Below are 12,221 nucleotides of genomic sequence, written 5' to 3'. Positions count from 1 at the left end.
GTAATCAGAGTTACTTATTCTAACTTCTAAATATTAGCATGCCCTGTGTTCAGGGCCTTCTTGTGTACATGGTAAAACAAAGTGTCTGTTCCAAAAGGTTTACAGTCTAGATAGACAAAAGGAAGATTATTATCCCCGTTTCACAAAGGGGAAGCACAAACATTAAGAAATTAAGGATTGAAATAAAGCATCGTTGAGCAAGGAAAAGAAAATGAAATCTTCCAGACCCAGTATCTCAGCCACTAGGTCATCTTTCTTTCCCAAGAGTCAGATCTGGGGTGTGGGATGAATTATAACAAACATATACCTCCATCCTGAGTGCAGCAGTTGAGTGTGCATGTGTGGGAGTAGCACAGGGACTGACCAGGCTGAAGGGTCCAGGTGCCAGATAACAAAGATGGCAGCTGGGAGGGTGAGGAGGGTAAGGACAGTTCCTGCCAGAACTACCCTGTCCGCTGACAGAGACCCTGAATTTCCCTCCTATGAAAAAGCCCATGTCAAATTAACTTTATTTTTGATTCTTGGGTCAGGTAATGCTATGCCAAGCATTCAACTGATAAATGTTATATTTCATATTTACTCCAGTACGTCTAGAGTAATTATGTTAGTATGTGCTACGTGATTAGTGTAGCCAATAATGAGTTACTGTTGAACTGCTCTATAAATCTAACGTGCTGTTAAACTAATTATCATCTGATATATTTAGCTGAGCAATCAGTCTAAGCTAGCTAAAGCAATGTGAAAAACATCAAGATTAAAAGCAAGAAACAAACTGTGGCTAGTATCTAATTAAGCCGAGAACAATATGGTGAAGTGCAAACATGGATACTGCAGGTGAATTTATTTTAGGAGACCTGTCCCAAGTCTGAGAAGGCACTATTTCAGTTAATTTCACTGTAGTCTGCTGAAGACTGAGATATTTGTCTTGGTTCAATATGTATTGTATATTTATACTGTTACAATTTTAATTGGTTAGAGAAATGGAAAGAAGAAGAAACTACTTCTGTTCCTATTGCAAATATATTTCATACATGCTACACAAAGTTAAACCATTTCCTATAAAAACATGGCTAATGCAAGCATTTAAGACTGCGTAGTCTGTAGTCTCTAGGCATAATTATGTTGGTACGCTAGATGAGACACAGTTTCCTCTGTTCCAGGCACCAAGGTCAGAGGTTCAAAAATTATCTTCAAAGGTGTTTACTCGTGCCTAACTTTATCTTGGCTCTGGAGTTATTGACATTATCAACCCATTCTTATTGTTAATCATCATACCTATTACCCGCAACCATCTAGTATGTTCTTTTGCCGATTAAAACACAACATTTGCTGAGAAAATTGCTTACTAAGAATCACTGTAACCTTTTTGGAACATTATAAGAGATAGTTGAAAGACATTGCTAAGAAGCCCTTTGGCCACCATAAATCCTACATTTCATAAAAACAGTTGTGTAAAGATGATTATGTGAACATTGCTTAGTCTCCAGTTCATGAAAACTTTGGTACTAATTCTATGCAAAGACCTAAGTGGAATTTCTCCACTGCTTTAAATGAAATTAAATTCTAACTGCTTAATTGCCCAGGCTGCATCCCATGTGTATAAAATGGAACATACATGACTAGTTCGAAGTGTTATCAGGTGCAAAATTTTACTAATACTGCTGCAGTCCTTTGAGATCTTTCTAAAGAATTGGCAGGTGTGTTTAGTCTGGACAAGGGATCTTTCAAATGAGGTGTAATGGGGTTTTTTTATGTTTTCTTGTAACTTATTCCTAATGAGTTTAACTGACATAAGACTACATTTTCATAGGTTGTTTTGCTGGTATGCCCATTATAAAGAACATGAACTACTTCATGCATTTTCCCTAGCAAATGTAAAATAATCACATATGAATATCCTTTTTAAAAAATTATTTTTCAGGTGATTCTGTAAGGAAGCATTTATCTTGAGACTGTCCAAAAAAATCTGTGGTAGTGGATGGATCTTGCAGAGAATCCAGTTCAGTTCTTGGGATCAGCCCAGATTACACTGTGGAATCTTGGAATGCATATGGAGCAAATGCAGCTTTTGACATCAGAGACAGGTAACAAAGAAAACAGCTTCAGCTTTTTTTTGTATACTCTGCTATAGAGACACTGTGATAAATGGAAGACAACGGGCTTATAGGGATTTTATAAGCATGAGAATCTTCCCAAACTTTTGTCTGCACAGCACTATAATTTTTCCTACAATATTATTGCCAATATATGGCAATTAAGTAACATCCACTCGATCTTGCTGACATAGCGGGGGACACTAGGAGACTTAATGTAGTCCTTACCCACCAGAAGACAAGATTTGCTGCCTTTGCTGGATTTTCAAATTTTTAAATCCAGATTTTTCATTCTTCATTAGATGCCCTACTGAAACTCAATATTCTGCTACTGTTGAATTAAAACCAGACGGTTTCTTAAGAAATATGAACTGTATCTGCGTGTGTGTGTGTGTACACAGCTAGTCAATAATGTTAATGACTGGAATCTAAGTCCATGAGTACACTTCTAGTAAGAGTTAACAAAGAAACTGCTAATAGCACCTTACATGAGCACCTTACATAGTGTGTACCGTACATCACTATGCCTCAACCTGGATCACTGATGGTTTGCCAGACATCACAAGGTAGCCTGCAAAATGGTCTCTCTCCTTCCAAACAAATGGTCTCACAAACAATCCTATGCTCATGACCAAACTACCAAGGGAAAATGAAAAGGGATATGTTAATATGAATAATAAAATATAATAAATCCATATGAAACACATTATGGCAGTGATGCACAAAATAGTCCATTTCTACAGGACTAGGCAGTCAGCATTTTTTTCAGGATAGTAGGTGGCCCTTTGTTTTTAGAAAGATTGAGAAGTACTCTAAGCACATCAGGAGAGCTTTTCTAGTTATAAGCAATTTATTGGTTGGCTGGTCCATGTAATAGCTGTTTATTAAGGCATACATTAAGTGCTCTGTAACCTTTAACAAATTATTTATAAGTGTTAATGAAAAACATCTTTTTGTTGGCATGCTGCCAGCATTATTAATCTGTTCTCAATATCATGAAAGACAGATACCCCCAATAGTCTCATTCAGCTTTCTTGGCAAGTAGGAATCAGTAGGAGTGAATAAGCAAGGTTACATATGAAACACTGATTAGAAGGAAATGATTACCATATGAATTGGGTAATCCTACTGAAATATTAAGGGAAGGTGATAAGAATAGAATGTTCTGGAGACGCTGCCAGTTTCCTTTCCCATGCATTGCATTAGTAGTATTGCAGTGTTGATCCATTCAGTCATTGAAAGAAAAGAGAAAAAGGCCATTGGTGAATAGGCAGGGAAATGTCAAGCCTTACACAAGATGCAGATGTTCCTCATTATGCAGGGTACAAAAACTCTGAGAAAGGAGCTCATTCGTAAAGCTGGGTGAATAATGAGTTGTCTGGTTTTGTGGTCAAACCAAAAAACCAGGAGGGGAAAAATGATCAAAGTAAGCAGAAAATTTTGAGTTTTTTTTAAAATTTTATTTTCTTGGAGGGAAGAAGAAAGAGAGATTGGATGCAGGGAAGGGGGTAGGGAGAAAGGAACCAAAAAAATGAAAAGCTGATCAGCTTTGCCTGGTAGCAATTGTACAAGCTATCCTCTTCAAAACAGCTGATGAGAACAGATACTTTTCAGGATAGAACGAATAGGGTATGTCTACAGTGTCACATCCTCTATGTTACATGTCCTGAGACAGCTAGACATGAGTTTCCTTTTTGGAAGCTATGTAGTAACTAAGCATGGAGCTGAGAAGCTCTGCTGACAACTGTCTGCCTCAGATGCTATAGGTACACCTTTTGTCTTTAAACTCAATCCTGAGAAAGCGAGAGCACACCAACTGCTATAATCTGTGATTGTTTCACAAGTCTTCCTTAGCTGCCATGTCAACCAGGCAGTATTAAAAGGTGATTTTAATACTATCTTTTTGTATCTTTTGCTGGAAATACCTTAGTAAGGTAAGAACCTCTGCTTCTCTTACTTGTGCTTCTTCCCACCTTTTTGCTTGACAGTGGTGTGTATACTACGTAGGCATCTCTGCTCCCCCTCTTGTGTCAGGAACTAGGATGGGTCCTCACATTTGTCTGTAAGATCAAGATACAATTGACTTTTATTGAGGAAAAAGTTAAATAGTATGTTATCAAGCTGTGCTCCCAAAGGAATCACACTTGTTATTAGAAACTAATGAATAATGTGAAAAACATTCAGGGATACGAACTCTAGCTGAGAGGACTGAGATCTGCTTTTTAACACTGTCACATGCTACATTTGAGTATTCCAAACACTCGTTGACTATTTGTAGCAGAAGATCCCCATTAGAGTCTTGTGTCTGGCTTAGGGACACAAAAGTGTGTGTTTGAAGATTTTATTAACACATTTTGAGGGTTTCATTTTACCACCAAAGATAGAGTAATTGTGAAGAGTTTTCTGAGTTTGATCAGAGATTTAAAATGCTGGATTCTCTCCAACTACAGAATAGAGGCTCCAGCATAGAAACGTTTCATGCCAAGAAAAGCAATTTAAACATGAGTAATGAGGGCACATTGTTAACCATTACTCTTTAAAGATCTATTTTTCTTTTTTAAAGGCTGCACAAGCACAGACTATTTTTGGAAGTAACTTTCCTTTTGGTCCCTCTTCAAAACCACAGAACATATATTCTCATTCAGTAAGGAAAGGTGAATACCTTAATTCAAACATCTTGTACAATAAAAGCTAGACTTTCAAGGGAACTCATGACCAGGTTTTTAAGAGTACATTCAGACTCAAGACCCAAGGTTCAACAGCATTCAACACTCAATAACTTAAGCCCTTTTGAAAATCCAGCTACTTGGTGCCAACATGAGATCTTAGCCATTTGAAATTTTTCTTCCAATAGGGATGTACCATTCAGTGAAATGCATTGTGCTTTCCAGGTCATTATGTAACATTTGAAATGAAATCCAATGTATCCATTAATTTGCACTTCCATAAATGCTTTTGTTCTCATTAGATCATCTTAACACTAAGTTAGTAGATTAAGCAACTGTGACTGCTTTTTTGTTACTGAATTACAGATTCAGTAGATGTCAGGAATGTAAATGAATGTACTGCTAGCCTTTTACTGAATTCAAATTGATTTTCAGGCAGAACGAAAACTGGCTGAAGGACCATAAACAGAAGATAATAGACCACTAAGGAGAAGTACCCAGTGAAATGCCTCAGGGACATGCATTAGGCCTCATGCTACTTAATTTATTTTATTTAGATGACAAGACTGACTCTACAGGACACATTTTCAGCTCTGCGAGACTGTAGACCATTTAACTTCAAACAAAGAAACACAACTAATGATCGTCACAGAAATTTTACAAAAACAAGGTGTTTGTCACTAGTCTGTGCTGCCAGGCTTCTCTCTCTCCCTTCTCACAGTCAGTAAGCCTTATATGAGGAACCCTTTTCTATTGTGTCTAAACCTACTGGCTAACCCATCGTAACCCACACATACCCTAAGAACTGTTTTGCCATGTTTTTATTGTTATATGTGGCCTTACTGAGATTTGCATGATAAGTTTTTTTGCAGAAGGTCATGTGCAATATGAATGAAATAGAGCTGAATTTAGATAGTTGGTCCCTTTCCCCTGCATTCATGGATGTTTTTCTAAGAGGTACAGTATCACCCGTGCCAGGCACATGGATATCCTGAACAGGTTGATGAAGCATCTTTAAAATCAAGTTCTGTCAGACAGCTTGAAATGCTGTTACAGGGTTGTATGTAAAATGCATTGAGGAAGAATTCCCACAGTCTTACCAAGGAAATAAAGTTATTACCGCAAACCAGATGTGATGTGCTTCACTGGGATGACCATTAGAGATTTAGAGAGAGAAGAAAACGAAAGCAAGGTTTTTAAACAGATAAATAAACAGTGTACAGTCATCCAAAGGTAATTGAGAGGGGGATGTAGAAGGACTCATGATACTTCTTTATGCAAATGTATGACACACTGAAGTTCCCTTAAAATATAAGCTGGATTCAAATCTCTCACAAGTGAAATGTCACTATGTCAGTTATCAATAGTTTAAGCAAGATCAGAACCAGCTCAAGATTTTTCAGAGTATTTCCAAAATAAGTTTACTGCAGTCCATATTGCATTAACTTCTCTGACATATTAGTCCTGTTTTTCCTTGACATAATCCAGCGGCCAGCCTATGAAAAAAAAATGGCCACTACAATATTTTTGTAGAATTTATCATAAATACTGTTTTACTTTGCAGCAGTTCTATTTTTTCCTAGCAGTTTGATATGGATTAGAATGCTTTGTTTAGCAGAGATAAAGTCTTTTCCATTTGATCTTCTTGATCCTGTATCTAAATAATACCTTTTCTCCCATAGTGCTGTAAGGTGATTGCATATCATCAGTGCTCAATACTTATTCTAATGAGTTGCTTTCATAAGTAAGGCAGTCCTGGTCACTAACCTGCTAGATCAAGGAAAAGAGCATGCAGTTACTTAATTACAATGGGCTATTGTGCTGAAATAATTTTAGGAGAGAACAATTTTTAGGAAAGAACAATTTTTCTAAGAAAAATGCTGGAGTTTAATCTAAACAACAACTGTGTTCGAACTGTATTCATTGTGCATGGACTGCGTCCACTGTTATGAGTGTGAAGCAGCTCATTAAAGATGAGATTAATCAGGAGTGATAGCTAATTTGATTAAGAAAGGGTACTGGTGATTAATATTTATAAAGTTATAATGATTTTTCTATTTTCTTTTAGTTATGCTCCATCTCTTTGATTTCTCCTGAGTAATTATAGACAAATCATCTGAATGCTTTTGAATCTTTCAGAATGAAAAGTTCATCTTTTTCATGTCTGTGGTCAAATATCAACTCTCGTCTTCATTTTAAAATATACTGGTAATTCCCCTTCTTCTTCCATTGCCAGTAATGTTGCACATGCATATTCTAGCTTTCTCACTGTTGCCTCAGGTAGGAGCTGGACTAATAATGAAAAATGAATCAGACATTCTCCTATACCCTCCAGGTCTGATCCTGCAAACATTTCCATGTTTAACTTTAGATGTGTGAGTAGTATCCCTGAACTCAGAGAGAGATTGCAAAACCAAGAGTGAATAAAAGTCTTCATTGCACTGAGGTATAAGAACTTTACCATTAATCTGTTCTTTCGCTAATTAATTTTATTTACCTCTTGCTTTCTTGTCTGTGCAAAGCAATTAAAGCCAAATGTTTAAACGAGTTTAGATACCTGACTTGCACTTCTTTTTTTTCCTAGCTTATCAGTGTCCAATTTTGCAGCCTGGAAGATGAATAATTACTTAGTAGGTGTGAGTAAATACTTCTCTGTATGTTCAAATATCGGTTTTGTACCTAGGGAGGCTTGACTATTGTTTGTTCTTTTTTTTAACCAGCTCATGAAGAATATTCCATCAATCTTTCAATGCCTCCAAGATGGATATAGAATCCAGGGTGAATGAACTGACTTTGCGTCACATCCAGTGTAGCAGGAGACTAACTGACATATGACATCTCACAGGAGGTTTGCAACTGCCTTCACTGAGGGGGTCAATGTCATTGCAGACAAAGTTGTCCCCAGAATGATGAGTTTTGACACTGGCAAGTTTGGAATTTATCTTACAGGCTTTTACGCATGCTGATGTACCTATAAAGATATGGAAAAAAAGAAACTTCATCAAGAAGTTTCATGCAACATGCAAGAAAGGAAATGCTTTATTATCAGTGTGTTTGTCCCTATAAGTGCCACTACTGGTGGAACCAGAGCACTCAAGGCTTAAAGCTTAGAAAAAAAAAAATAGCATGAAAAATTACTAGTGTATAAGGCAAAATCTTATAAGCTCTTGAAATAACATGTACATAGGCTGAAAGTTTGGCTGAACACTGCCTCATCTTTTGGATTATTTGACTTTTACTTTTCTGCAGTGGGTAAGGTTTGCTCCTGGAGAGTGACGGAAAGTTCTTGCCTGAATGATGAATAAAAAGATAAAATCTCGTCCTTTTTAGCATTTATACCAAAACTGTTAAATATCACTTCCTACCATTATTTTTTTAATCATGTTGAACAAGTTTAATATTTCTATTAATAACATATCAGAATTTGCAGATAAGAACATCTAATATGACCCTGCACATTAATTTCCACACTGTGCATGTTCTTAACAAATGAATATTAAATTAAACATAAAAGGTAGACTTTACAATATTCAGATATGGCCTATCGGAGGTTACCGATGCCACAAGCATTTCAAGGCACAATTGTATTCCACAGTTTTTTGCATCTCGCTAGTATGTTGTTTTCTCTGGAAATATAATGAAAAAAAATGGACACTGAAACTCTTATGACTGGGATTCCAACTCTCCAGTTTCCACAGAGGTTTCACAGACAGATTCCATAAGCAAGATGTTCTTTATGTTGTTTTCAGAAGAAACTGGAAGATCATGAACAACAAGGCCTATCTGAATCCTATTAACTTTGAAATTATGCTGAAGATGATGTTATTATATGTAAGGAAGGAGGATAAAATTCTTGATATCTCTGAAAATAAACTTAGGTAAAAACTCAGGGATTTTAAAAGTTTAAACAGTTTCATAACTTGAAAGAAAGTCAAAAGTGACCTTGTAAACAGTTTTATGGAAAACTGGAGTTTAACTCCAGTTTAACTCCACCAAAAAAAAAAAAAAATTAATTTGTTCACTTGAAGGACATGGCACATTGACACTAGGCAGTAGCACAAATATTCATTTATCATGTCCCAGTGGATTAAAATCATAGCCTTATGCAGACTATACTGCTTTAATCTAATGCTGAGGTAAGAAAGGCATGAGTCATGGAGGCAGAATTTTCACCTGAAAAGAAACAGCTGTAGCCTATGCAAACATGTTTTGGCAGCTGCTGAAAAATTATGATCTGAGGGCTGTTCAGATTTTTGTCGTATTCCTGAATCATGATTTCTAACAAATAGACACATGCTCTATCAAAAGGGTGAATCAACCTTTTGCTGTGTCATCTGGATGCTTTTGCAATATGTCATGATTATTTTTCTCTTGTCCAGATAACTCTCAGTGCCCAAATCCTTGTCAGATAAATCAGTACTCAGATCTTTGACAGACAATGGCCATGATTCAGCAAAGCGTATAAGCCTGTGGCTAACATCAAGGAAATCTTAAGTTTTTGCTGCTTTAGGCTTGCCAGTGTAATTATATGACCAAATTTTTGTCAATGTTTCTCATGGAGAAGCTAGACAAATACATTTGATTTTGATAGTTTAAAGTACGACTAACAGAAAATGCGATTAAGATTCTAATTGACATTTGTGTTATTGTGAAATCAGCAACCATTTCTAAATGTCTTCTCATTTTAATTTATCCACTTTCTGGCAGGCTGTGGAATTAATCCTGGTCTGTGAGGCTTAGAATCACCAGAAGAATTATTTACAGGATTGCTGCAGCAATGGATCAGAATGATATCTTTGAAGCACTATTTGCTAAAATATGACTCTGAAAGCAAGTGACAGAAGATTTTAAGCAGAATGGATTATTTACTACCCTGCCTCAATGAGCATGATGGCTGAGACCCATTCTTTTTCTGCAGTGCAAGAAAATGGATAGTAACTTTACACAACTGCTATTACAAAACAAACAAACAAACAACCCCCCCCCCCAAAACAACCAGAACAATGCACATACTGTATACGTCAAAGATAAGGGTGTACACTCAATCAATTTATATACAACGTCTTGCTTTCCTAACACAGAGCTGATGAGGAAGAAGTGATAAGGAGGAAGGCTGCGTTACTCCTATCATTTTAGGATCTGAAAAAGTGTCTTAATTTGTGGTAAAACTGTTACAGACCTCAATCTGTGTCCTAAAGTTACAGTCCTGCTCCTACAGAGATCATGGCCATTGCTTTCTGGCATTTGAGAAACCTAACAGAACTAGTTCTGCAATTTAATACAAATGGACAGAAACCTGAACTTGCGTGGACCCCCACTGAAATCATACCTAAATCTCCTACGTCTGCATTGTTTCTTGATGTGATTTGGATTATGTAGGTAAGATATGTAGGCAATTGATGTAAAAAGAAAAAGCTGGAAAAGATGGCAAAGGACTTCTCTGACCCTCTGAAAGAGAATGAATCTTCCATTTGCCAGAAATTGAAATAGAAATACATGGTTGAATTTCAACTTTCTTTGAAACAATTAAGTAAATAACATGAGTCACCAAATTATCAAAACTTGTGACTTTTTTGTCCCGGTGAAAATTTCCTGGAAAGTAGGAGGTGGTTAAAAATAGAGGGGAAGAAATATTTGTGAACAGTATCACAACTATTGGAGTCTCTGTTGATTCTGAATTTTCAAAGAGGGAAGTGTGGGGTTTCTTAAATATTTTTGTAGAAACTGAAATTACACTGAAAACAATATAAACCCATAGGACTTCTGTGGTGTCATATTACTCGTGTACCAAGGACTTCAAGACAATTTGTTAATATCCACATTGCTCTGTTAAACAAAGCCTTTGCTTTTTCATTCAATAAGTATTTTTACATGAAAGGCAGCGGTTCTATTTAATAGAATGTGTATATACACATACACATATATACACATAATTTTAAGATTCTATTTCTCTTTCTCATCTAAAGTACACTGTACACCCTTAGCACTGAAATACTGTGATGCTGCTGTTTATATTTAGGACATAATGTATACTTTATGCAATACAGTTTGTTGGGATAGGATAACTGTCAGACACATGATTTCCACATTCCCACTGAACACAATTCATGGAACACTGGATGCTGAATACTAACAGACTGCAACAGGAAGAAAACTAACAACTACCTTTTCCTACAGTACTATTGCTAGATTAATACTCTTTTTCTGTACTTCAAATATTGACTTAAATAATATGCTTTCTTGAGACCTGGCACATCTCTCCACTCAGTCACCTATAGAGTATTTCAGCAGCTTCCTAGCCCAGAAGTGAGCATGCCACTGAAGTTTCCCTTCCCATATGTTTACCCAAGAGAGTATGGTCACAGACTTTTTTAATACTCCCAGTAATACTCACATGGAAACTGGCTCTTAATGATGCATGAGTTTTTATTTCTAGCAGGAGGAGATAATTTAGTAGGTGTAATTCCTCAGGGGAACGTGCAAAGTGATGGGAGCAGCAGGGCAGAAAAAAGTTCAGGCTGCTTTTTCTAGACAGATAGCATTCCATTAGTGGGGAGTGAGCGAGCCATATAGGTCAGTGTCTCAAATAGTGCATAAAAATGTTACCCAAAGGAATCAGAGCACTCTACTGCACTTGTGGGGTTGCACTGCCACCTGGTGCAGTCCTCAGTGATTACAGTCTCTGCCCAATACTCGGCAGGGCTTTTTTTTTTGCTTAAAACACCTGCCAAAGGACTACAATGGGAAGATGCTGTTACAAATGCTGATAGTTGGGTTTGGTTATATAAATAGATATGGATACGTCAGCGTATGGGTACGGGATCAAAAGCACTGAGGTAGGTCAGGGGGCGTATGCCGTGTCAGCTGAGCAACGGTAACAGGCAAGGTACTTCATCTGTCGCAGCTGCAAGGTGGGCTGCATGGGCTTCAGCTGCCAGGACAGGAGTTACCACAGGTTACTGCCAATTCACTGACCTGTACTGCTTCGGTCTTTGCAGCTGGCTGTATGTACGTCGCCAGGTGACGCAGCCCTGGCCAAGGGGCCTGTGCAGCCGGGTGGGTGAGGCAGCCTGCAGCCTCCCAGCCGGCCATCTAGCACAGCCAGGTGCTTCTCTCCAGCCAGGCCTTCCTCACCAAGCAGAGCAACACGGAGGCGCTCTGACTAATGCGGCTACGACGGAGAATCTCGTCCCAGGGACCAGGAGGTGACAACTAATGGCAAAAGGCTTAAAGAACAGTTCATTTTTCATCGCTTTCCAGGGCCTTGTTGTATTCACACCCGTCTCTGAAAACAGAAGGCTGGAAACAATGCCCCAAAAATCTGAGATTCTTGTGCCATCCATGATGATTTCAGTGCAGTCCGAGGCCCCTTTGGGGTTAAAAACTCCATGACACACGTAAAACGCCCTAGATTGAGGGCGAAGCCGCTGTTCAGCCGCGGCCCCCGCGGGCTGAGGAGAGA

The 12,221-nt window shown here is 37.7% G+C and overlaps 1 protein-coding gene across 1 annotated transcript in view; it reads left to right on the top strand.

Moving 5' to 3' along the window:
• The first annotated feature begins 11,611 nt into the window (after positions 1–11,611).
• LOC103917656 (WW domain-containing oxidoreductase-like) overlaps positions 11,612–12,221 on the top strand; it is a 40,871-nt gene continuing 40,261 nt past the window's right edge. Inside the window, exon 1 of the mRNA XM_009324840.1 lies at positions 11,612–11,964. Within this exon, the coding sequence (XP_009323115.1) occupies positions 11,612–11,964 (353 nt within the window). The remainder of the gene's footprint in view (positions 11,965–12,221) is intronic.

The sequence above is a fragment of the Pygoscelis adeliae genome, unplaced genomic scaffold (assembly GCF_000699105.1).
Source record: "Pygoscelis adeliae isolate BGI_AS28 unplaced genomic scaffold, ASM69910v1 Scaffold136, whole genome shotgun sequence".
NCBI lineage: Eukaryota > Metazoa > Chordata > Aves > Sphenisciformes > Spheniscidae > Pygoscelis > Pygoscelis adeliae.
The sequence above is the reverse complement of the archived record's forward strand: the minus strand, read 5'-3'. Positions and strand labels throughout refer to the sequence as shown.